Raw genomic sequence first — 27,095 nt, 5'->3', positions numbered from 1 at the left:
AACAAATAAAAACAATACAAATTGAAAAATACAAGCAACATGGTTATAGTCATAAGTGGGGAGAGATAGATACTACGAAGGAAGAGAAGAATAATAGTAATACAGTCTTAGTAAATTATTGAGAGTGTTGTGGGAATTAGTTGTTAAGCAGAGTGATGGCATGCCCTATAGCATCGTTTTGAAAGTAGAAGTTGAAACAATTTATGTCCAGGACGTAAGGTGTCTGTAGATATTTTCACAGCCCTCTTTTTGACTCATGCAGTATACAGGTCGTCAAGGGAAGGCAGATTGGTAGCCATTGTTTTTTCTGCAGTTCTATTTTATCTGTTGAAGTCTGTGTCTGTCTTGTTTGGCTGCAGAGCCAAACCAGAGTAGTTATGGAGGTATAGATGACAGACTCAATAATTCCCTGTAGAACTGAATCAGCAGCTCTTTGGACAGTTTGAGCTTCCTGAGTTGGCACATTCTTTGTTGTGCTTTTTTGATGATGTCTTTGATGTTAGGTGTCCATTTTAAGTCTTGAGATATGATAGAACCTAGAAACTTGAAGGACTCTCTGTTGATACTGCGATGTCTAATATTGTAAGAGGTGGTAGTATAGGAGGTTTTCTTCTAAAATCCACCACCATTTCTACGGTTTTGAGTGTATTTATTTCAAGGTTGTTCGGGCTGCTAGTTGTTCAACCTCCCTATCAATCTATCATGTAGATAATCATAAAATACATGTACTATAACAATAAATAGTTAAAGATAACGTTAATCATAAACCAAACAAATGCTCTCCTGATGTCGAAGAAAGTACAAGGCACACGAGAACAGACTGTAAAAGATTTATAGTTCAGTAACTGTAACATTAAAAAGTAATCCAAAATCATAGCCCAACTGCAGCTATGGCTTTTAATTTAAACAACGTCAGAATCCAAAGTCTTTTTCAGTTTGTCAAAATCCTTCTGGAAACCTGACCCTTATAACTGAACATACTTAAGGCAAAAAAAAAAACAACCCATACCCACACATAATACACTACTGCTAATAACTTGCAATTACATATACTTTTAGTAATTTCTACAGTAGTTCAAAGCCAAATAAATAAACACATGAATATATTTCTTACAATTTAATATGCTCAGCCGAATGTAACGTACCAAGCCTTATCAACTGTAACCCCAGAAAAATATGGCCAGTTCTTTGACCTAATCATTAGTTTCCTTATATTATACACAAACATGTATGTCACAAGCACTTGAGAAGATAAGAGCTCAACTAGTCTAGCACTAGTTGGATAGAAACATTCAGTAAGGTCACAAGTATTGGTAGAAGGCTGATGACTTTCCTCCATTTATTCACTCCACAATTCATATTTAAGAATCATGTTCTCTGTGGTTCTGGAGATACAATTATCTAAACTAACAGCATTCATGAATTTCTCAAGCTGACCCTTCAAAACTATCTTAGCTGTTGGCCACCTCCACATCTAGTGGTTGTGAATCCCAGAGTTTAGCTATGTTTTCTAGAAGACATTTTATATAAATGCCATTTTATTACCAAACCACAACCCAGTAAGAAATAAGGAATTCAGTAATAAGAAAAATGCCACGTTAGAGTCTTTTGCATGCAACTTTTATTAAAGAAGCTGGGGACCATTATATTGTTAAACCACTAGCAAATTCAAATTTTCAACTTTTAGGTACTCAGCCTACTCAGGAAGAGAAGAACTTATCAGTTTATATTGGATTCTCACAGTATTCTTATAGTTACTATAAACTGAGATCCATAAACAGCAAAACAAATGTTGATGAAATGATTAAATAGAGCAGAGCAAGAATCACTTCAAAGAACCACTTTGATACCTGGAACTGCGTCTCCACTAATTATCATAAATATTGTACATTATTTACCTACCTACCTACCTACCTACCTACCTACCTACCTACCTACCTACATACATACATACATACATACATACATACAAGCATGCACATATAGAGTCCACCACTTACAACAGCATTTATTGACTGTTCAAAGTTAAAATGGCACTGAATAAAGTAACTCATGACCATTTTTCACACAAACGCAGTGACCCCACAGTCACATGATCAAAAATTAGACGCTTGGCAACTGATTCATACTTCTGACAGGTGCAGTGTCCTGGGGTCCTCTGATCTCCTTTTCCAAGCTTCTTACAAGCAAAGTCAATGGGGAAGCCAGATTCACTTAACAACCGTGTTGCTAACTTAACAACTGCAATGATTCACTTAGCAAAAGTGACCAGAAAAGTCGTAAAATGGGGCAAAAATTCATTTAACAGATGTTTCACTTAGCCACAGAAGTTTTGGGCTCAGTTGTGGTCGGAAGTCGAGGACTACCTGTATACACACACACATACTCAAGGAGATATGTTTTTGTGGCATACAAAGGGGGGGAAACCACGATCAAAGCTGCAAATAGAAAATAAAGCCACTCTTCTTGCTCTCTGGCAAGAGAAAGATTTTTCAACCTGAATGTCAATCGTCCGTCAAGAATTCCTGAGTGAAAGGTCCAACCTCTTAGCAAAGCAAAGCTCACAGTTTGAGATCAACAATCCGGGAGAAAGAAAGAAAAAAATCTCCACCTAGAAACTCAAGCACAGGAATTGTTCTCTAAGCAAGCAAGCCGCCCTCCCTGCCCTGTTTACACCGCCCAGCCGATTATTAAGAAGTGCAATGCAGCAAGGAAGGATTCTTTCATTAGTGCCTCCGAGTTAAATCTGTCATTCTGAAAGCAGCCTTGACGCATCATCATCACGAGGAGTTTCCACAAAGAGTCCTTGGCATGGAGGATGTTATGATGCCAACGGAGAGTGTCAAGATTTGGATAGCCTGACACATGGCACAGTTTCTTTCAGAGTCAAGAACACCACTAACACATTTGTTTTTTAGATGACATTAAGTCAATGTTATTATTATTACACCCGGCTATTTCAGTAGTGCAAATGTGTGTTTTGTTTTTTTTATTTTCAGTCAATGCAATCTCTGCAGAAAGGGAGATACAATCAACAGCGGCCAGAAGAAATTAAACCGAGGCGCCGCGTCATAAAGAGCCAACTCTTTACCAGTTTATCAGGGTGGCAAAATCTATTCCTGCGTTTTAAACTACTTCAGAGAGTAGATGCCAGTTTCATTCTCTTCATGATCTTCTGTAATTAAAACAAGACTGTCTCTATTTATAAAGAAGCTAACTCAACGAGTTTAATTCCAGATTTTTCTGGAATAGTTGGGTGTTTTTTTAAGAATGTGTTGGAACTTAATGCTCTAGGTTTGCAACAGCATGGCCTCAGTGAGGGCGAAAACATGCTTTGAGAAACAAAGAAAAAAAATCAGGAGTAACCAGTGTGCTGACTCTCCCAAACTGGTCTTAACCCTTCAGAGGAATGGGGTCAATTTTCTGGGTTTTTTTTTTTTTTAAGTGGGGGAAAGACACTCGAGGTTATGATTCCAATGGCTGCATAAATAAGGTAAAGGTAAAGTTCTCCTCGCATATAGTGTGCTAGTTGTTCCCGACTCTAGGGGGCGGTGCTCATCTTCGTTTCAAAGCCGAAGAGCCAGCGCTGTCCGAAGACGTCTCCGTGGTCCTGTGGTCAGCATGACTAAATGCCGAAGGCGCACGGAATGCTGTTACCTTCCCACCAAAAGTGGTCCCTATTTTTCTACTGGCATTTTGTACGTGCTTTTGATCTGCTGGGTTGGCAGAAGCTGGGACAAGTAACAGGAGCTCGCTCCGTTATGCAGTGCTAGGGATTCGAACCGCTGAACTCTGACCTTTCTGATCGACAAGCTCAGCATTTTAGCCACCGTGCCCCTGGCTAAAACCATATCCAACAGAGAAACAAATCCAACTGGAACTGTAGTCGTCTGTACTGAAACCAGCAGAACCAGACCCCAGGGTGCATATGGGAACTGACCGTTGGTGGTCACTTGTATGTTTTGAAAGGGCGGAAACCAGACCCCCCCTCTCGAAAGGGACGCCTGGAGAAATTCTGCTGGCGACCTCTGTCGCGAAATGATTGACGGTTCTGGGACTGGTCAGCCTGCTGTAAGTATGGCCGATGGAAAGGGGCGGAGCTGGAGGAAGGCTCCGCGTTCCGAAAGGGCTGCCTCCTGTAGGAGTTGGAGTCCTTCCGGTTAGATTTCTTGGTGACCGATGGCATCACTTTCTTTTTGTGCCTGTTTTCTACTAGGACTGCATCCAGGACCTCCCCGAAAAGCTTGTCCCCTTTAAAGGGTGCCGAGACCAGCTTCCACTTGGAACGCATGTCAACGTTCCAGTGCCTAAGCCACAGGAGATGTCTAGTAGTGACATTGGACGCCAAGGCCCGGGAGGCAAATTTGGCTGCGCTCAGGGTGGCGTCAGCGGTGTACTCAGTAGCCGCCATAATCTTATTGACATCCTGCCTTAATTTGGTATCTCCGGCCGGAAGCTTGGTCAGCAACTGTCTCAACCAGAGAAGGGCGGCCATAGAAAGGAAGGACGCCGAGGCAGACGTTTTAATCGCCCAAGCCGCCGCCTGGTGCGTTTTGTGGCAAGTGTTCTGTTTTCTTGTCCTCTGCTTTGAGTCCCTCCAGCAAATCAGGAGGGAGTACAGAGGATGAGGTAAGGGCTGCCACAGGAGGATCAATGGGAGGTAATTTAAGCAAGTCCTCCAGACTGGCGTCTACCATGTACAACCTCTTATCAGTGCTACTGGGAGTAGCAAGGGTGGCTGGTTGTGCCTATTGCTTTTGAGCCACATTCAGAAAGAACTTGGGGACTAGCACTATCTCCTGGGCCGACACAGGCTCCTCAAAGAGGTCCCCAGGCAGGTCGTCTGAATCATTAATCACCTGATCCGGGGGGGTTGATCCCAAGCGGGTCGAAACCTTTGCCTTATTCAAGATGGTTTTGAAGTTGGCAAGCTTAAATAAGCCCGAAAAGACAGGCTTTTCGGATGCAACCCCTCATGAAAAGAAAAAAAATGTAAAAGGAAAAAGGCAAGAGCTGAGGTCAGGCTGAGCTAGTTGCTGCCAGATGACTCTGCTTAGTGCTTAACTGTTTAAAAAAGCCTCTAAAAAAATGCCCTCTACAGGAGGCAGGAGAACGACATGCCTCATCATGTCAGGAATTTTTCGGCTTTTAACCCTTGCTTAGCTCTGCTCGAGTGATCATAAAGTCAGACTAGATGAGGCACCTCGTTCTCCCACCTCCTCCTGTAGAGGGCACTTTTTTTAGAGGCTTTTTTAAACAGTTAAGCACTAAGCAGAGTCATCCACGGTGACTCTGGCAGCAACCAGCTCAGACTTTTTCCTTTTACATTTTTCTTTTCTTTTCATGATGACAGTGGTGAGGATCTGCTGCCCCTGCCTCCCCTGACTGCACATCCCTGGAGAGTATACTCTAAAAAAATGTAGAGGTAATTCTTCAGTCACATTACAACTCTCACATACGTAAAAGCATCCTATAATTTAAGGTTCTCCATATATAACCTAAAATATTGATGACTGGTTTCACCATTTCCTCTGTGCGTCTTATAGACTGAATACTGTTTTTGGCCTCCTGGAAACTCCCCCCCACCCCCCGCATCCCATTTTTGGAGAAAATGGGACAAGCAGAGGGTTTGGGAGACCTGCAGAGGGCTTCTGGGGGCTTACACATGGGGGTGGTGGGTTCAGGAGGCCAAAAACGGAACACAAAGAGGGTTTGGGAGGCCTGCGGAGTCCTCCTGGGGGACGGGGAGAGCAAAAACCAGATGCGCAGAAGCCAAACACTACTTTTTTTCTTGTTTTCATCTTCAAATTCTAGGTGCGTCTCATAGTCCTAAAATACAGTATATACTTGGTTATACACAGAACTATTTTTACAGAGCTTGGAGAAAAAGCAAAATATCACTCTTATTTTGCAGGTGGTAATTCCCAATGTTTTGGAATATATATGATGTATAATTATTTGCAATTAGGAGAGAATCCTCTGTTCTGGTATATTTCCAAGATGGTCAATCTGACATTATTTTTTCCACTGAAGAAAACTTATAGCAAGCCAGAGTAATTGGTAAACAGCAACTTTCTTGTTGCTAAACTCTTGGCCTTTCCAGCATTCTGTATTAGTTTTGAAAACACCTGTTTTTCTCGTTTTTGCTTACACCTCTATCCCTCACAAAGCTCTGAGTCCTCTTATCTCAAACCAAAGTATGCCTTTTGCCTTTTCCCCTAACTACCATCGTAGCTATTTAGCTTCTATTTTCAATGTGGTAACAAGAACAGGGACATCTGGTTATGTCTTCCTGTAAGATGTAAGCTTTATGAAGCCAAAGGAGCCAATTAATTCCTTACATTTGCATGTCTAAAATAATATGGCAAGGCTCGGGATGATCCTCAAATATACTGGGCTGTGGTCAGTGGTGGGATTCAAATAATTTAACAACCGGTTCTCTGCCCTAATGATTTCTTCCAACAACCAGTTCACCAAACTGCTCAGTAAGTTAACAACCGGTTCTCTCAAAGTGGTGCGAACTGGTTAAATCCCACCACTGGCTGTGGGTATTACTAAGTTTTCATAACCATGTCTTCAAGAGTGCTAGTTTCCCTCTTTTGTTTTCAGTGGTGCTTTTCTGGTTTATTTTTGTCAGCACAGGAGCGCTTATTCCTGAGTTTGAGCATTTAAGAAAGCAACAAGGACAGTCATCTTCATAATCTCATATGCAAGAGATTTCAAGAGAGAGAGAGAAAGAGAGAGAGAGAGTTGCATATAATTAACTGTTTTATAATTGAACCTCACTTCCAAAATAATAATTTAATCTGTAGGAAGCGGCAAAGTTACAGAATTAACATATGATTAGCGTTTAGGGTACTAAGTTAAGGTACTTAAGAATGAAGTTCAGAGATATTGCTTTTAGCTCCTATTTGCCCGATGGATGGATGGATGGAAGGAAGGATTTCCTAAGCAAAAATAATTGCCTAACAATTTGAGAAACCAACAGAATAACAGTTGGGAGGGACTTTGGAGGTCTTCTAGTTCAACCCCCTGCTCAAACAGAAGACCCTATACACATGATGGCAAACCTATGGCACACGTGCCACACGGAGCCATATCTGCTGGCACGCGAGCCGTCAGCTCCAGCACGCATGTGCGTGCCAGCCATCTGATTTTCAGCCTTCCAGGGGGCTGGGGGGAGCCCATCTTCACCCTCCCCAGGCTCCAGAGGCTTTCCTGGAGCCTGGGAAGGGCAAAAATAATCCCCCAGCCCCAGAGGCGCTCCAGACGTTTGTTTCTGAATTTTCAGTTGGCCGGTTGGGCCCATTTTTCACCCTCCCCAGGCTCTGGAAGCTTTCCTGAAGTCTGGGGAGGGTGAAAACCTCCCCCCCACACACACACAGGAGGGTGGGTTGTGCACGCAGGGGGGGGGTTGTGTGTGCATGGGGGGGTCTCACATGCATGTGCAGGTGGGCGGGGCGCATTACATTGTGGGTGTGGGGCACATACGCGCACAATTTTGGCAAAAAGTGTGCGCGTACAAAAATAGGTTCGCCGTCACTGTCCTATACCATTTCAGACAAACATGGGATTAACTGAAGCTCTATAAGAAAAGGAGTGGCAGAACCTGGGCGGAGTTAAAAGAAGAATCAGCTTAGAATTCCTCTGTAGCCACAATTCCTGCTTGAATTCCATAGACTCTTACCTGACTCTAAGCAGGTACTATCAGTTGACAAGTTTCTGTTCAGCGAGAAATCAATTAAATTGGACCTTCACCTGTGACCCTGGTTTTTTTGCGCTTGATAAGCTGGTACTGCTTTCCCTGAGAACCTCATTCATCCTGGGTTCCTTCGCCAGCAGGAAGGAGGACAACGAGAAAAGCAATAGAGAGTGGACAGCAGGCTACTAGGACTTCCAAGGGCTCTTGGAAGCAATGGTTGATTCAAGAACAGGAGGTTGGTGATGAGACCATAGTGGTTCTGCTCATCCACTAGGCTCCAAGGCCTTATGTTACGGGTGTCAAACTCCCCACGTCATGTGATGTATTGCAACATTTTTCATGGAGCTAGAGTGGGTGTGGCCTGCATGTGACCTATCTGGCCTGCAAGCCGTTAGTTTGATGTTCTGATCTAGGCTTCCCAAGAGCATGAAGCAAATTCCTTGTCCCGACAAAAAACCCTTTTATCAATTTAGTGTGAATTCTGCTCATTCACATCCAGCAAAGTCCATCAAGGGAGGATTTACAGTCACAGACCTTATCTGGCTTGCAGAGCTGCCAGGCCGATATCTGCAAAACTCGGCAAGGAGTCTCAGAGAGTCACGAACCAATTAAGTGAATTAATCGTCTCCTGCAAACTCCACTCCCCTTTTGCTCCTCTTTTATTTCCTCTGGGAGGGGCCCTTCATCATCCACCTGTGTCCTTACTCCCAAGTCGACCCCTGTTCTTTAGCTGTTCCCTTCGTCTGGCAACTCTGCGCATGCGCACACAGCAAACAGCCTCCAGCTGTTTGTCTGCCTCTGAAGGCAGCTAATAACTGGCATATGAGTCTGGGCCCCGCTCTTCCTCCGACACAGAGCCCTCATCAGAGCCTTCCCCAGACTCCAGGACTGGCCCATGTTCCTCCCCAACCACCTCACTGTCCGAATCTGCTGCCAGCTCCACTGGCGGGCCACAATATTTGACACTCCTGTCTTAGGTGATCAGAGGGGCTTGTTTTGTTAAAAGAAAAGATTTGAAGCCATAAGGAATAGGGAAGGAAGGAACCCAGCAGGTATTTATTATTATTTATTAATAAAATTTATAGGCCGCCCAATCCCGAAGGACTCCGTGTTATGGGCCCTTAGCCAGCTGCCTTCTCAGCATTATTATGTGTGTGCCCCACAGGACAAAAACACAGGATCCTGGTTTCTGACAAATTTAGGGTTAACTTACCTGTGACAGCATCATAAAATTCCTCTTCACTATTCATTCTTTTAGTTGGTTTTTATCTCCCTTCAGTATCTCATTAATGCATAGTTGTTATTGACACGATCACGTTTTCATAAAAGCAAAATAGTTCCAGAGGTCCTGTATAGAGAGGACAAAGAAAAACAAGAATAAATAATGTTCTTTATTTATCTGGGTTATCTCAAAAAGACCCAGCCCCTAATTTGTTTCATGAGGTTACCCAATGTAATTAGTACATATTAAATTTCTAAATTACATTGGGCAACTTCATAAAACAAATTAAGCAATTACACTGTGCAGACTACTTTGGTTTGCAACATCTCTTGTCAGGTTGTGTCTAAATCACCCTTCCCAAACTAAGGAATTTAATAAGAAAAAAATTGAACACAAAACTGAGGAATTAAAACTGAGCAAATTCTGTTCTACCACCTGTGTCATGGAGAGAAAGAGATGGGTTTTTAAGATTACTGCTCTGGGAATTTAATACAGGTAATCCTCAACTTACAGTAGTTCCATTGAGTGACCATCTGAAGTTACAATGTCCTTGAAAAAAGTAACTTATGACCTTTTTTCATACTTCTGACCATCGCAGCAACCCCCCTGGTCACATTTGGATGCTTGACCACTGGTTCCTATTTATGACGGATATGGAGTCCCGGGGTCATGTAATCACTTTTTGTGACCTTCTGACAGGTCAAGTCAATGGGAAAGCCAAATTCTCTCAACAACGGTGTTACTAATTTAACAAGTGCAGTGATTCACTTAACAAACGTGGCAAGAAAAGTCGTACAATGGGGAAAAACTCACTTAACAAATTTCTCACTTAGCAACACACATTTTGGGCTCATTGGTGGCCGTAAGTCAAGGACTACCTGTAAAGTTAAAACGTAAGAAAGTGATATATTGAAAGGTAAAATACAGCTAGGATATTTTTTTAAATTAACCTTGAGCACATTCAGGTTGTAAAAAAATATGGAATTTGTGATCGTAATGTCATTTTAGCTGTCACGTCTTACTTTTTGTTAGATTGGAAAAGAAGTGAGATATTTCGAGTGATTCTATTTACAGATAATAAGAGTAAATCAAGCACAGCACATGCAATAAAAGGAATTGTTCGGTACATCCATGTGACCCCAGTGCTGTGCAAACTCCCAGGCTTGCCATTTAGCTTTTGGGCAGGGTGGATTTGATTTAAGTTACGATTTCAATCAGTAATAAAAAGGCTTGATTGAAATCAAGTCGATTTCAATCATAATTTCTAAAGAGCAAATATCATCTCTGACCCACAGCGGCTCCTCCTCGGACCCGCTGTTGACTCATCGACAGTCCCAATATTGCAAAATATACAGCCTCATGCTACATAACTAAGCTTCATTTCATGCTGAATAAACTAAATTATTAATGTATCTTAAATAGAATACAATCTTTAGATAGATTTTTACTCTAAAAGCATTTTATTAAAATAAATTGGATAAAAATTTTTAAAAATCCAATTTAAATTTTTAAAAATCTGATTTTTTTAAAATGATTGATTTTAATCTATCCTGATTTTGGTGCACGTCATCCCCCTCAAAGCTCATCATGGAATAGGCTGGCTAAAGTATCACTTAAATATGAGGCTGCAGTCTGCAGCAGCAGCCAAAAAAGCGAACACAATCCTTGGTTGTATAAAGAGAGCCATAGAATCAAAATCACATGAAGTATTGGTACTGCTTTATAAAGCCGTAGTAAGGCCACACCTGGAATACAGGTAGACTCCGACTTACAACAGTTCATTTACTAACCATTCGAAGTTACAACAGCACTGAAATTCCCTGCTCTGGCACCAGCTCAACCCCAATGAATTTCACAGGCTACTCAAATGAAGCCAACGCTAGTCCTCAAGGCAAAGGCAAGTGCAGTCACTAGGCAAAATCAAGTTCCCATAGCAAAGGCAAAGGCATAGGCAAAGGCAAGGCAAGCAAAGGCAACAGCTGAAGAGGCACGATCCAAAGTTCAAGGTAAGAACACACAGCTAGGAAACGAATACGCTGTTCCCAGCATTGCCTCCATCTGTCTGCAGTGTTAAATAGTCAATTTTTGGTGCAGCCCATCAAGAAGGGTGAGGCTGCCTCCTCGTGAGTAATCTGGCTAACCTTCACTGCGCTCTTGCCCTTTCTCTTGCCCTACATGTTTTGGGATCAATGCAGAAGGCAGTTCCTCTTCCTCATCACTGACCAGCTGCAGCTGCATACTTTCGCTCCCTGAAGCCTCAGGGCTATCCTGCTGCAGCTGTGCTTCAGCCAAATCACTCTCAGGCGGCTGCTTGGAGCCACTGACCAACTCCCCACCTGATGTGCCCCAATCAGTTCATCTTCTTCCGAGCTGATACATGGAGAGGTATCTGGGGAAGAGTGCAGGGGAGTCATCACAGTCCATTGCAACTTTGAATGGCCACTAAGTGACTAGTTGTAAGCTGAGGATTACCTGTATGTCTTTTCTGGATTTGCTCACAGGTATGATATCTTCCCAGTGATCTATATGGCTCCCGCCTTGATTTTCAGAAAAACTTTGAAAGGCACCAGGCTAGAAAGCAGGAGACCATGAGTTCAAGTCCCTTCTTAGTCGTGAAAGCCAACTGGGAGATTTGGGGCAAATTACTCTCAGCCCAACCCACATCACAGGGTTGTCATTGTAGGGAAATTAGGAGGAGTCAGGTGGGTTGTTGTAAAATAAAAATAAAGACGGTATACAAATAAATATATAAATATATTTCTCCTAGGCCCTGGAATAGGATGGATTGTCAAACTTTTGTCCCTTTTATTGCTTTCTGTATGGTTCTTCTGAGTGATGATCTGTTCCTTTATATTTCTTCCTTTTAAAATGCCTAAGTGGCCCAGAGTCATTTGGAAATGGGTGGCTTCCAAATTGTACAAAACAATCAATAAAAGCTTCTACAATGAGCTTTTTGCATTCCTATACATGCAAGTTGTTAGTAACAATCCAAAATTCTAATTGCACAATTGGTTCATTAGTAGGAATATTTATATAGCTGCCATTTTATAACAAACTCTGGGTGGCTCCTAATCCAAGCAACGTAAAAACCCTATTAAAAACAAACTCATTAAAAACAAACGCCTGGCACTAAGTCAAGCATCTGATGTACAGTCATTAATCTTATCTCAAGCACTTGGAGGAAAAGCCTGGTCTTCAGGGCTTTATGGAAAACTAGGAGGGTAGATGTCTGCCAAACTTTAGGGGGCAGTCAGGGGTGGGCTGCTACAGGTTCACCCAGATTCGGAAGAAACCGTAGGTAACGGTATGGCCAGTTCAGAGAACCTCCAAATCCCATCCTTGGCTGGCCTCGACCTTGCTCCTCCAGGACTCTCCACACGGCACATTTTGGATGCGAAATAAGTGCAGGGCCCGCGCGGAGGCTCGGTGAGGAACACCCCCCCCCGGAAGACCTCTGGAACCCAGGGGAGCAGTTTTTGCCCTCCCAGAGGCTCGAGGAAAACCTCTGGAGCCTGGGGAAGGTGAAAACAGGAGCCCCACCATGGTCCAGGCCTGCTAAGCCACACCCACAATGGCCACGCCCACCCAGCAACCAGGCAGAGAATCCCTTGCTGATATTTTTGAAGCCTAGCCCTGGGCACGGCTTCCTAGCTCCCATCAGATGGCAATATTTAGGGGAAGCGACTACAAGCATGCCCACCCCATCTGACTTGGTAGTCTGCAGATAAACCAGCTCTGTGCTTGAACAATGATTATTTATTTATTAAGAGGCATTATGTAAATGTTTTGATTTTATTACAGGTAGTCCTCAACGCATGGCCACAATTGACCCCAACATTTCTGCTGCTGAGTGAGATCTACCTGTAACTTGTATACAGTCAGTATCAAAATAAACATACTGATTGAAATAATTCTCTACTATTGTTTGTGTTATAGGTTGACTGTAGAGCTGGCATTCAACATCGATTCATGCTAGTCATCTCAATGGCAGAATTACAGAACGACAACATTTTCAGAAATTGGGTGCAGCTAGTGGCAAGTTGAAAGCTGACCAATCTGTTTATTTGTAGTATCAACAACATAAATCCTTCCATTCGCCACCATCCCGTCAGAGCTGAAGAAGCTTCTTGGATGAGAAGCAAAACGTCTTCAAAAGAAAAAAAACAAGAAAATCCAATTGCCTCCTGAAAAAAGCACCTTTGGGACAACCAGGACCTAAATGACTGAGAATCTCTACTTACTTTTAGCTACATAATTTGGGATGAACCCCCTTTGAATGGTGTGGGAGTAGGAATGGCTTTCCGGAGGGAAAAAATGGCAGAGTACAGGAACCAAAAGCACCACTCAGGTGACCCTGAGGATACAGTTAAACCTCCAAGTGCTTCAATGATCTGCTAAAAAGATGCAGGTTAGCAGCTGTCTGCAAGGAATATAAATCCTCCTATTCACCATTATCCTGTCGAAGCTGAAGAAGCTTCTTGGATGAGAAGCAAAACATCTTCAAAAGAAAAAAAGAAGAAAGTCCAGTTGCCTCCAGAAAAAGCACCTTTGGGTAGTATCAACTGCAACTTTTAGTGTGATGATCATTATCCATCTTCTTTTATTTTCCCCATGGATTCATTCCTTGCAATCTGCCCACCTCTACCCTTCTCTAATCCTGTGCCCTATAAAATGTTTCAAAATAGGACCACGGTTCTCCTACCCACAGGCACACCCATGTCTTTTTAAAGAAGGCCACAGTTAAAGGTTCCATGGAGACTAAATCCTTTCCCAACAATAGATTGTGAGGCAACCAGAGGCCTCGCCCAAAAGATAACTGGCTAAGGTACACAAGTACAGCCAAAAAAGGGATCAACAAAGATTCAGGGTATGTGCCAGAAGGAGAGGCCAGGAGAATGTTTGTTAGATGGGCAGGAGGAATATTTAGCCTGTCCTAGAGAACAGGGCATCGACTTATACTCTAAAGCACCAGAGGGCAGAACAAGAAGTACTGCTTGTAAGCTTGTAAAGAGAGTCCCAACCTACAAATAAGGAGAATTTTTCTGACAGGGAGAAATTTCTGCAGGGAGAACAGTGAATCAGAGGGACAGCGCGTCTCCCACAGTTGCGGGTGCTCCATCACTGGAGGTTTTCAAAAAAAATAGATTGGATGACCATTTGACAGATTGTTGGGAAAGGATGGTATAAGGCTGATGGCAAACCTATTGCGGGCGTGCCAGAGTGGCACGCAGAACCCTTTCTGTGGGCACGCGCACTGTCACCAGTTGTTCTTCTGGTTTCTGGCACGCACATGTGTGCCACCCAGCTGGTCTTCACGGGTGCCAGAGTGCTGAAAAACAGCCTGAAAACTGCCCAGAAAACAGCCTGAAAACAGCCAAAAATGCCCAAAAAACAGGCACATGCACACCAGCCAGCTGGTCTTCATGTTTCCAGTGCTCAGGTGTGCGCAACTGCACATATATGCATGCACGTTCCAGTTTGGGCCGTCGGTGCCGAAAAGGTTTGCTATCACTGGCCTAAGGACTCCTGCCTAAATAGGCAGGGGGTTGGACTAGAAGGCCTCCGAGGTACCTTCCAGCCTTAGGATTCTACATGCATCCCGGCAGCCCTCTGAAGCCAAGTCAGGAAACACGCACCACAAGAATTACGAGAATTCAACTTTCTTGCTGTAGGGAAGTAATCCTCAACATGTGGTCTGCACATGGGGATGATGAATCTTTTGAGCTCAATGTGACAAAAAATTCAGAAAATGCCTCGTTTGACTCCGCTGGGGTGTCTGTCTCACACACACAAACTCCCAGAGAAAAGAGAAGCCATTCATAAATAAGAAATTGAATTAGTTAAATTTATTGTTAAATAAATAAAAGCTTGCATAATTGTAAATATTTTTTCAATTTGCCTTTTCCTGTTGGGGGAAAAAAAGTGAATTTGAGTCAGCTCTGGCCCATTGGGCTGCCCTGGAAACAGCTATGCACTGGCCCACGGTGCCTCTGCCAGCAAAAATGGAGGGCTGCAGGAAGCCATTGCGGCCAAAAATGGGGCCTGGGGGGGGGCACACAACACCCCCACACACCCGGGGCTACGTTTTCATTGGCAGAGGGCTAGCAAAACAAACTAAAAACAAAATGAAAGGAGAAATGTTTCCCCCTTTTGCATTTGAGCATCCAAGAATGGACAGGAAAGGAGAAAGGGGAAGAGGAAAACCAAAGTAAAAGAAGGAAAGATTGGAAGAGAGCAAGGAAGGAAAAAGAAGAGAAGAAGGAAGAAGAAAGGAGAAGGAAGACGGAGGGACAGCCTGAGGGACACTTGGTCACTGCAGGTGCCCCGAACACTTATGACATCAAGTTGCCCCCCCACACACACACCAGCCCCCGCGAGGTGAAACCCAACTCTGATGCGGCCCTCAATGAAATCAAGTTTGACACCCCTGCTCCAGAGGCTGCATGAGCGCAGAGTCCTCTCGCACAACTTCCAGAGGATCCTGAGTGTGTTACCAAAAATGTTATAGGCTCTCCCTCACTCGCATACCATGAGCACTTCACACATTAGCTTCTCCCACCAGAGAGCCCTATTCATCACTTTAGTAAAAGCCATGGTTTACTTGAAGTCCAAAATTTACATTTGACTTTGCTCCCTTGTAACGTCTCTTAGTATTATACGAATTCCAGCATCACATGGTCACATTTCCCTAATTTTTCTACTACAGGCAGCCCTTTACTTATGACCACAATTGAAATCCAAATTTGTTGCTAAGTGAATTTTGCCCCATTTTACAACCTCTCTCGCCAGAGTTATTAAGCAAATCACTTAAGCGTTGTTAAGTTAGCAACAGGGTTAAGTAAATCTGGCTTCCTCATTGACTTTGCTGGTCAGAACGTCGCAAAAGGGGATCATGTGACACTGCAACTGTCATAAATATGAGTCACTTACCGAACTTTAGTCCTGTGACCATGGGGAAATTGCAACGGTCACAAGTGTGAAAAATGATAGCAAATCATTTTTTTCTGCGCCGTTGTAACTTTAAATGGACACTAAACGAATGGTTGCAAGTCAAGGACTACTTATACTTTAAGTCAGGGACAGCTGATCCTCTTCCAGACACTTAGGTCATATTCACTTTCAGAAAATGTCAGTATAGTGATTTTTATTTGAAACAAATGGATTCTGCAAAGCATATGACTCCAGAAAACCTAACCACATGCATTTTCGTAATCTACCACATAGGCTTATCTCCTACTAATCAGCTCTACAGAACTTTATTTAAAGTCTTCTTTCTTCCTGACTTGGTTTATTGCGATTGGGGAAAGCAGGCAAATGTTGCTGGGCATATCAGGTTTATGTATGCTTCACTATTCCTTTTAGGACCATAAAGAGAAACTAAGAAGAGTCTGCACTGGGTTTAACTATTATGTATGGGTGACATAAGATTTATTGCAATTAATTTAAAACAAGCCATTTCAAACATGACTTCCTTGTTTTACTGAATTTAATTTAAGCACAGTTCCAAAATCTTAGCGAGTAACGCAATGGTTAATAAAAAAGGAGAAAGTCTGGAACAATTCTTCCTGGCCATTCAGAATGCTTAGTCTGGTGTGCAAATAATGCCATTGACTTTGCCTGCACATGTAAAACTAAAATTCAATGTCATGCAAATGATCTCCAAGCAGAGACAAGCCACCAAAATCTTTTGTCCCACTTTTTAAACTAAGGTATATCACAGGTTTAATTACAGCTTATTGCCATCATTGATTTTTATGACTTGGAAAACGTATTTCCGTAAACCAGTTAGCCAACTATAATTTATATCTTGCATATAAATCTCAACAGTAATAAATGAATAAGACTAAAAGAACTAGAGGTGACTTGATCCAAAGACTGGATGAGTTTTATTCATTCAACATTAAATGTGTTTCACTAAAGCAATATGTCAGGCCACTGACAAGGAATCATTATATTTAATACTTCAGACGAGGCTTCTTGGCCAAAATTAAGCCTTGAATTCTATGTTAAAAATTTAAATGCAAATACATCTTTCATGTGGCAAAATGGCAAAAAAAATGGTTTTAACTGATCTGCAGATATTGTTTCACTGGTTAGTTGTCGTTTTTTAACCCCTTCTGCATCTGAAAGCAATGGAGATTAAAGCAGTACTAGAGTGTGTCACATTTTTGAACTTTCAATTTCCAAATGTTAGGGTTGCTCAAAAGTTGTGAGATGCTTGGGGATTGTAAAGATATTTTAATATATTTTAATATATTTTAATATAATTGGGATTTGCTTGGTAAGCAGCTACATAAATATAACTTTTTAACGTTGTATTTGTTTGCGCCCAATTGCTAATTGTCATGCAGTTCACATCAAATACATTTTCCTAACTGCCAATTTGTTCTCATTTCATGCATTACGGTACAGGTATTCTAAAAACATAAAAGCTTGCTGGATCATGTAAACAACCATCTAATCCATGTTTTAGTTATCATGCAGTTCCTAATTAGATGTGTCTCCAACGATTTAGTGAATGTCTTCACATGAGCGTAATATTTCCCCATATTAAGAGCACCTGATGTTTATAAACATTTGGTTCTAATTCAGACCAATCAATACACCTAATCCCTAATTTCTAAATCACCATCAATCATCAAAGTGGATTACACTGAATTCAAAAGTTAGATGACTTCAGAAGAATCAGCTAATTATAATAATATGCTCTTTCCTTACTTGTAAGTTGCAAAGTAATAGAAGTAATTATTCTTACTTATACACTTTTGCTACTAATTGCAAAAAGTTTTGCTTTTCCTGTTGAAGAACATTTGCAAAGCAAAAAGCAAATATTATTTCTGGACAAGATCATACAGGCAAGAGCAAGTAGAAACAAAATATGAATATTTTTATTTTAAATTTGAAAGACTGTGCACTTTAAATTAATAGAGTAATTATAATACGTTCATTTTGAAGTAAGCATCAATGGACTCAGATGTTACATATATTTAGAAAGGTTGCATGTATTGTATCCTAAATTGTGTTGCCAGATACAGTATCTACATTCAGCAAAATATCTCAGTAAACCACGCTTCTCAACAATGCACTTTTAACTGTTATCCAACAAGTGAAAATCAAAGTCAGGCCTTCATTTCTCGGAACTTGCATGCCAAGCCAAGAATAAAACAGGATTCTGATTCACATTTAAGATGTGCATAATGCAACTATTTATCTACTATATTGAAATAAGTTGGGTTTTTACGTTTACATTTGACCAATACTAAATTTTGCAGAAACTATGGAATACAAAGGAACTCCAAAATAGTAGATAATTTTTGGAAAGTAGTTTCCAAACATACAGGGATAATGGAAAGATGAATGCATTGAAAGGAAATAAAGTTTACATTTTTCCAAACTGGTTTCAGTGTAACACAAAACCAAGTGGTAATCAATATTGAAAAAGCACAAGAGGTTTTTATTTCCTTGTACTCAATCATGGCGCAAGCACACCTTACAGCATCATTTTTTTCTGCTGGGGTGCTATAAGCGTGCCTTCAATTTATCGCCAGTCATTATTATAGGCTTAAGGTGTCTTTACCTGTACTCATCTTTTCCCTACTAAATCACAGCATCAATGGCATTTGCAGGGTGTCTAAAACCTGTTATATGTTTCCATGTATTAACGTAGAGGAAAATTTCATAGAAGAGTATTTAGGATGTGCTCATGGATATGGCGACTGAGAATAACAACTTAAGGAAACATAAGTGTTAGTCTTCCTAGTATCTACGGTGGGCTTTGACAATTATACAGATAGTCCTCTACTTACGAGCACAATTGACCCCAAAATTTCCACAATACAGTTGTTAAGTGAGTCCCATTTTATGACCTTTCTTGCCAGAGTTATTAAATGAATCACTGCAATTGTTGTTGGTAACACGGTTGTTAATTGAAACTTCCTCATTGTCTCTCACTTTGTTTGTCAGAAGATCGCAAAAGGGGATCACATGAGCCCAGGACATTGCAACTGTCATAAATATGACTCAGTTGCCAAGTATCAGAATTGTTGATCACATGATTGTGGGGATGCTGCATCGGTTGTGTGAAAAATGGTCATAAGTCACACTTTTCAGTGCCATTGTGACTTCCCTGTGTCTGCTGTAGAATGACAGGGCCAACCACCACACACACTGCTCCCTAAACAAAGCATGAAAGAATCTGAAAGTCAGCAGAAAAGAGAAAAACTAAGCAAAAAAAGTATCTCCTATCAGCTCATAAGCTTATTATGTAGTAATCAGAGCAGCAAATTTGGTACAGTATCTTGCCAATTCACAATCCAGGGGGAGATGGTAGAGATTAGTCATAAATCAATCAGGGAAAGTGTCACAATAAAAGTAGCCCTTGACTTACAACAGTCTGTTTAGTGACCGTTCAGCTACGACAGAACTGAAAAAAGTAACATAGTACCATATAGTACTGCATTCAGTTTTGATCGCCATGATGTAAAAAAGATGTGGGGACTCTAGAAAGAGTGCAGAGAAGAGCAACAAAGATGATTAGGGGACTGGAGACTAAAACATATGAAGAACGGTTGCAGGAACTGGGTATGTCTAGTTTAATGAGAAGAAGGACTAGGGGAGACATGATAGCAGTGTTTCAATATCTCAGGGGTTGCCACAAAGAAGAGGGAGTCAAACTATTCTCCTACTACTCTCACCTGAGAGTAGAACAAGAAGCAATCGGTGAAACTACTCAAGGAGAGAAGCAACCTAGAACTAAGGAGAAATTTGATGACAGTTAGAACAATTAATCAGTGGAACAGAAGTTGCCTCCAGAAGTTGTGAATGCCCCAACACTGGAAGTCTTTAAGATGATGTTGGATAGCCATTTGTCTGGAATGGTTTAGGGTTTCCTGCCTAGGCAGGGGGTTGGACTAGAAGACCTCCAAGGTCTCTTCCAACTCTGCTATTGTATTGTATTGTGTTTCCCCGAAAATAAGACAGGGTCTTAAGAGTGTGGTCATTTCATGGCTGCTATGTTGCAATATTTTCAGAGGAGGGCTTATTTTCAGGGTAGGGTTTATTTTAGCGCATGAGCTCAAACGCCCAATTGAGCTTACTATACAGGGAGGTCTTATCTTCGGAAAAACAGGGTAGTTTTCCACACTTATGACCATTGTAACATCCCCATGGTCATGTGATTTACATTCAGATGCTTGGCAACTGGTTCATATTTATGATGGTCGCACTGTCCCAGAGTCATGTGATGATATTTTGCGATCTTCTGACAAGCCAAGTCAATGGCTTGTCAGATTCACTTAACAACCCATGTTACGAATTTAGCAACTACGGTGATTCACTTAACAAAATGTGGCAAGAAAAGTCGTAAAATGGGGAAAACGACAGGGAACATCCATCCATGCTATTCACATTACGTTACAATTTCCATTTCACAAAAAAAATATCTTGAAACTATAGAACTTTCCATGGTATTTTTTTTTTAAGTTGCAAATCCAAATACAGGTGGTGTTCACCTTACGATAATTTGTTTAGTGACTGTTCAAAGTTACAACAGCACTGAAAAAAATTACCTATGACCGGCCTTCACACTCACAACCGTTGCAGTGTCCCCATGGTTGCGTGATCAAAATCTAGATACTCGGTAACTGGCAGGTAGTTAATAGAGTTTTGTAACCTTCCCAACTGGCTTCCAACATGCAAAGTCAAGGGAGGGGGGGGGGAGAAGTCAGATTTGCTTAATGACCGCATGATTCATTTAACAACTGCCAAAATTCGCTCAATAACTGTAGTTAAAAAACATTGTAAAAGAGGGCACAACTTGCTTAACAACTGTCCTGCTTAGCAACGGAAACTTTAGGCTCAATTCTGGTTATAAGTTGAACACTACTTGTACTCAGCTAGGAAAACAAAACACATTTCTCTAGGAAAGATTAAAATTAATTTCAAGTTAGCCCTATCGTGGTAGCTTTCCAAGAAGAAAATAATGTTGTCTTCCCCCGTTTTTACAAGTCTGTTTCACTACCTCTATAAATGTTTTCACAGTAACTTGCTGCAATGTTTTCAAATCCTCAATTATTCAGAGCCATCATTTGTGGGGGGGAGGGGATTCCAATGTGATCAAAGGAGTCTAATGCCCGGCTACAATTGACCCCTATGAGGAAAAGGCATGAGATCTCACCAGGGAGGCAGCTAATTTGCAGAATCCTTACTGTTAATGAGACAGTCCAAGAGGAAAGAATAGCAAATACTGCCTTATGAAAGTAATTAGGGGATATACAGGTAGTCCTTCACTTAGTGACCGAAGTTACAATGGCACTGAAAAAAAGTGAGTTATGACCGTTTCAACATCACCATGGCCACATGATTTACATTCAAGTGATTTACATTTATGACCATTGCAACATCACGTGATCCCCTTTTGCAACCTTTTGGCAAGCAAAGTCAGTGGGGAAGCCAGATTCACTTAGCAACCGTGTTACTAATTGAATAAGTGCAGGGATTCACTTAACACCTGTGACCAAGAAAAGTTGTAAAATGGGGCAAAACTCATTTAACAATTTTCTCACTCAGCAACAAAAATGTTGGGCTCAATTGTTGTGCCCCTGTTTATTATCCAGGCAAAGACTTCTCCTAGAAAAAGAAAAATGTTGTGGTAGTCCTTGATCTACAATGATCCTTTGTTTAGTGACCATCCAAAGTTACAACGGCACTGAAAAAAGTGATGTAGGACCATTTTTCATATTTACCCCCATTGCAGCAGCCCTATGGCCATGTGATCAAAATTCAGATGCTTGGCAGCTGGTTCCTATTTATGACGGTTGCAGTGTCCCGATTTACGTGATGCCCTTTTGTAACCTTCTGACAAGCAAAATCAATGGGAAAGCCAGATTCATTTAACCGCTATGTTACTAACTTTACAGTGATTCAGTTGCTGTAGCAAGAAAGGTCACAAAAAGGGATAAAACTCACGGAAGTGAGTTTTGACCATTTTTCACATTTATGTTTCAACATCCCCATGGCTACGAGTTTTGCATTCAGATGTCTCACTTAGCAACAGAAATGTTGGGCTCAATTGTGATCGTAAGTCGAAGGCTACCTGTACACGTTTGAAACAACTAGGCCATCTTAAATTGTGACTCGTTCCTTCACCAAACATAAGAGCTCAGTTGCATTGGGACAGTAGCTCATCAAACCTTGTGTTTTATGTCACACTGTGGCCTACCCAATACACTAACAATAAAGAAGAGTCCTTTTCAATTGGGGTTCCTCAACAGTTGTTAATCAACTCACACCATCTTTGGAAGAGAGAGATGAGGCTATAACTAGCGATATGTCCCTGGATCCTTTCAAGGCTTCTAACCTGATGGCCCTCAGCACGTCGGATGATAGCAAATTCTCCAGGCAAATCAAACTCAATGTCAACCAAAATGATGACACACAAGGGAACCTCATTTACAAGGAACGGCTGCCATTTTCCTCAAGCCATAATGAACCATCCCATTCTCAAGACATCTTTACGCCAGTATGATGTCATCTTCCTTGAACTGGGGAGGGTGGTGTGACCTTCAGCTAAACAAAAGAACACAGCTTGTGAATCCAAGCCCCAGCGCTGAACTGTCACAAGAGGAAGGGGACAATTACAATCTATTGTCACTTATTACCAAGGATGAATGGCTGCACAATCACGAAAAACTGTTCCAATTCAGGAACAGAGAATAAGATGAAGCAGCATTTAAACCAAACCCGAGTCATCTATTTTCAAAGATCACCAGTTGGGTTCCCTTTATCTTGGCTTTATTTTTATTTTTTTTAATATGGGTAAAAATCAAAAACAACTTCTATTCCTCTAACACAAAAGAAGAGCAGACAAGGCCCAAAGATACAGCTTGCAACCACAACTGAGCCCAAAATTTATGTGGTTGAGACATTTGTTAAGTGAGCTTTGCCTCATTTGATCACCTTCCTTGCCGCAGTGGTGGGTTAAGTGAATCACTGAGGTTGATAAGTTAGTAACCTGGCTGTTAAGTGAATCTGGCTTCCCCATTGACTTCGTCAGGTCACAAAAGGGGATCATGTGACCTTGGGACCCAACAGTAGTCATAAATATGAACCAGTGGCCAATTGTCTGGATTTTGATCCCATGAGTCCTATTTTTCAGAGCTGTTGGAACTTTGAATAGTCACTAAATGAACTTTTGTTAAGACGAGATCTACCTATACCATCCTGCTCCCTCATTACAGTGTAAGGAACTGAAATTGTCAGACTGGAAACTAAAGCAGAATAAATAATCTTACGACCAAGCAGGCAATCTTACGACACAACCATCCTCATGTGAACCTTGCCAATCTGCAGCAATCGGCATTAGGAATAAATTATTTCAACTTGGAACAATTGCCTGCTTGGTCGTAATCCAAGTTGGATTTCTCTCGTTTTGCAGATAATAAGTTCTGGATATCATTGTTACTGTCTCTCCTGTAAATTGCGGTTAAATGGAGTATATAGCAACCCTTGGATGTTTTCCCATTTCCACATTTAGTATATATATATTCACTAATACTGGCAAGCGAAAGCTTCTGTCTTTATGGATTTGCTTTGCTCTTGTTGAGAAATTTTCAATTAAAAATGAAGGTTGCCTTCAAAAAAAAAAAGGAATAGATTATTTCAATTCCTACCCTCAAAATGACGCTATAGAGCAGTCCACACCAAGACAACTAGACACAAGGACAGTTTTTTTTCTCCGAATGCCATCACTCTGCTGAACAAATAATTCCCTCAATAACTATCAAACCATTCACTAAGGCTGCATTACTGTCTTCTCATCCTACCAATCACCCATCTCCTCCCACTTAGGACTGCAGGACTGTAACTTTGTTGCTTGTATCCTTACCATTTACATTGATATTGTTTCCTGATTGCTTATTTGTACCCTATGACTATCATTAAATGTTGTACCTTATAATTCTTGATGAATGTATCTTTGTCTTTTTATGTATACTGAGCATATGCATCAAAGACAAATTCCTTGTGTGCCCAATCACACTTGGCCAATAAAGAATTCTATTCTATTCTATTAGTAATCCCTTGCCGGCCAAGCTGCTCTATCATCTCCTAAAAGCCCAGCAAGGAAGCTAAGAGAGAAAGCCGAGGACTCCACAGGCCTCTTCAGCTCAGAAGCAAGTTGGCCTACCCTGAACTTCGGGTCGGAAGCCCCCAAAAGGAAAAGCAACCCGGTACAGGTAAGTCCTCAACATACGACCACAATCGAGCTCCAAAATTTATGTTTGCTAAGCCAGGCATCTGTTAAGTGAATTTTGCCCCATTTTTTATGTCCCTTCTTGGCCCAATTGTTAAGTGAATCCGGCTTCCCTGTCGAGTTTGCTTCTTAAGATCACAAAAGGGAATCGCAAAACCCCGCCGCCGTCATAAATACGAGTCTGTCGCTGAGCATCTGAATTCTAATCAGGTGACCCCCTGGGATGCTGCAAGGTGGGGAGCATGAAAAGCGATCACGAGTCATTTTTTTGCCAGCACCTTCGTAACTTTGAACGGTCACTAAATGAACGATTGTAAGTAGGGGAGCAACAGAACCAGTGTTCTAATGGGAGAAAGTGAAGAGGAACTAAACAGCCTCTTGAGGCGGGTGAAGAAGGAGAGTGCAAAAGTTGGCTTGAAACTCAACATTAAGAAAAGTAAGATCATGGCATCCGCCCCTCTCATTTCCTGGCAAATAGATGGGGAAGAAATGGAGCTAGTGGCGAGGTGGCGCAGTGGTTAAATGCAGCACTGCAGGCTACTTCAGCTGACTGCAGTTCTGCAGTTCAAATCTCACCGGCTCAGGGTTGACTCAGCCTTCCATCCTTCCGAGGTGGGTAAAATGAGAACCCGGATTGTTGTTGGGGGCAATATGCTGACTCTGTAAACCGCTTAGAGAGGGCTGAAAGCCCTATGAAGCGGTATATAAGTCTAACTGCTATTGCTATTGCTAGTGACAGATTTTATTTTCCTGGGCTCCAAGATCAGGACAAATGGGGACTACAGCCAAGAAATGAAGACACTTGCTCCTAGGGAGAAAGCTATAGCAAATCTAGACAGCATACTAAAAAGCAGAGACCTCACCCTGCCAACAAAACTGCGTATAGTCAAGGCTATGGTTTTCCCAGTTGCAATGGATGGCTGTGAAAGCTGGACCATAAGAAAGGCTGAGAGCCAAAGAATTGAGGCCTTTGAACTCTGGTGCTGGAGAAGACTCCTGCATTGAGACCCTTGGACTGCAAGGCGATCCAAAGCTGGGAACGATTGAGGGCAAAAGAAGAAGGGAACAACAGAAAATGAGGTGGCTGGATGGAGTCACTGAAGCAGTAGGTGTGAGCTTAAATGGACTCCAGAGGATGGAAGAGGACAGGAAAGCCTGGAGGAACGTTGCCCATGGGGTTGTGATGGGTCGGACACGACTTCACAACTAACAACAACAATAGAACCAAGGGGTCTCAAGGGGACAAAACACTCCTTTTCCCACCTTTAAAAGTGCTTTAAAAAAATGAACCGTCGTAAATCGAGAACTAACTGCACTTTCCCTAGAAACCCATTTAGGGAAGAATCCCGCTTGACTCTCTTGAAAACCTCCGCAAAGGCCGAGCTGCCCAGCCAAGCACGCTCTTTCTTTTCCCGGCAGAAAGACCCCCCAAATGAGCCTGAAAGAGGGGGGGGGCTGAGAAAGCAGATTCACGATCCTCCCCCATGCTTTGATCACCGCGGGGTCTTCCGTCCCCATGCCTCGACGTTTCCCAAACGATGGTTGGGGAGAGACATCTCCCATTTCCCCATCACTGGAGGGGGGGGGATTCTTCCCCTCAGCCCGGCCTGCTCCCCCTCCCCAACCCCAGGAGATGGTTCGGCCGGCCTCCCCATCCTCCCCAGGCGGCGAGGCCTTCCGTCCTCCGTCTCCCTCTCCCTCAACCAGGCCAGAGGGACCGTAGAGCTCTCGACCCGGCTGGAGCTGCGGTGCCCCAGAAGGTTGGCGAGGGCCGGCAGCTGTTTTCCAACCCCGCCGGCGGTGGGTTACCTGTCGCCCGGTGCGTCCACGTCCTGCGGTGCGGGCGTGCGCACGCGCACACGCCTCTCTGGCCTCGAGCCCCCCGGCGAGACCCGTTGACACTCCCCGAGGCGGAAGTACGACCCGCTGCCACCCCCTCCTCTCTCAATGTTCCCCACTCCCCGTCCGCGCTTGACAGACGCGTCGAGCCGTCCAATTAGCAGCGACTAGCGACGTGACGTGACGTTAAAGACGTCCCTCCGCTTCTTCCCCCGGGCGTGCCGTCTCCCCTCCGCTTCTTCCCCCGGGCGTGCCGTCTCGCTCTCCTCCCGCAAGCGGGCCAATGGATGGCGAGAGAAAGGAAACGGGCGGGGATTATGCTAATCAACAAGCCTGAGGCGCCGGAGTTCCTCCCGAGTTTTCGCGCATTGTCTTGCGGACTCCACCTTAAGGCAGTTCTGCTCGGCCAATGGCGTTCTTCCGAAGAGGCGAGGCCATGCAAATGAGATGGGGGAAAGTAATCCCGGCGAGCAGCTCGGCGCGGAATGCGGTCGGACAGCTCGTGATCTCCGAAAGCCTTTGGTGAAGAAAACGGGCGCTGTGCCCCCTTTGCAAGCGTTTCATTTTGATTGTTGATGTCCAACCGCCAAGACCAGATAGGTGTCTTGTAGTTTAAAGAAGCCCTTCCTCCACCAGGGATGCTCCAGGTGTGTTGGGACCACAACTCCCAGAATCCCTTGCTGGTATGGCCGTCGACTGTGAGAGCTGTAGTTCTAACACACTTGGAAGGACGTTGTGACAGCTTTAATTCTAACACACGTCGACTGACAACAACTCATTTAGTGACAGTGCGAAATGGCACTGAAAAAAGTGACATCACCAGTTTTCACACTTACGACCGTTTGAAGCATCCCAATGGTCACATGGGATGCTTGACAGTTGGCTCACATCTATGACGGTTGCAGTGTCCTGGGGTCATGGGATCCCCTTTTGCCACCTTCTGACAACCAAAGTTAATGGAGAAGCCAAATTCACTTAACAACCAGGCTACTAATTTACTAACTGCGGTGATTCACTTCACAAATGGGGCCAGACTCAACACGTTTCTCACTTAGCAACATAAATTCTGGGCTCAATTGTGG

General features: G+C 42.7%; 1 protein-coding gene across 1 annotated transcript in view; it reads right to left on the bottom strand.

The window, feature by feature from the left end:
- Positions 1-26,143, bottom strand: part of OSBPL2 (oxysterol binding protein like 2) — a 66,273-nt gene extending 40,130 nt beyond the window's left edge. Inside the window, exons 1-2 of the mRNA XM_087720551.1 lie at positions 25,984-26,143; positions 8,916-9,050 (exon numbers count right to left, since the gene is read on the bottom strand). Of these exons, the coding sequence (XP_087576677.1) occupies positions 8,916-8,952 (37 nt within the window). The 5' untranslated portion in view covers positions 8,953-9,050; positions 25,984-26,143. The remainder of the gene's footprint in view (positions 1-8,915; positions 9,051-25,983) is intronic.
- Positions 26,144-27,095: the final 952 nt, after the last annotated feature.

Source organism: Thamnophis sirtalis, unplaced genomic scaffold (genome assembly GCF_051295495.1).
Source record: "Thamnophis sirtalis isolate CommonGarterSnake01/CBP01778 unplaced genomic scaffold, rThaSir2_p1.2 scaffold_7, whole genome shotgun sequence".
NCBI lineage: Eukaryota > Metazoa > Chordata > Lepidosauria > Squamata > Natricidae > Thamnophis > Thamnophis sirtalis.
This window is presented reverse-complemented; position numbering and strand designations above follow the sequence as displayed.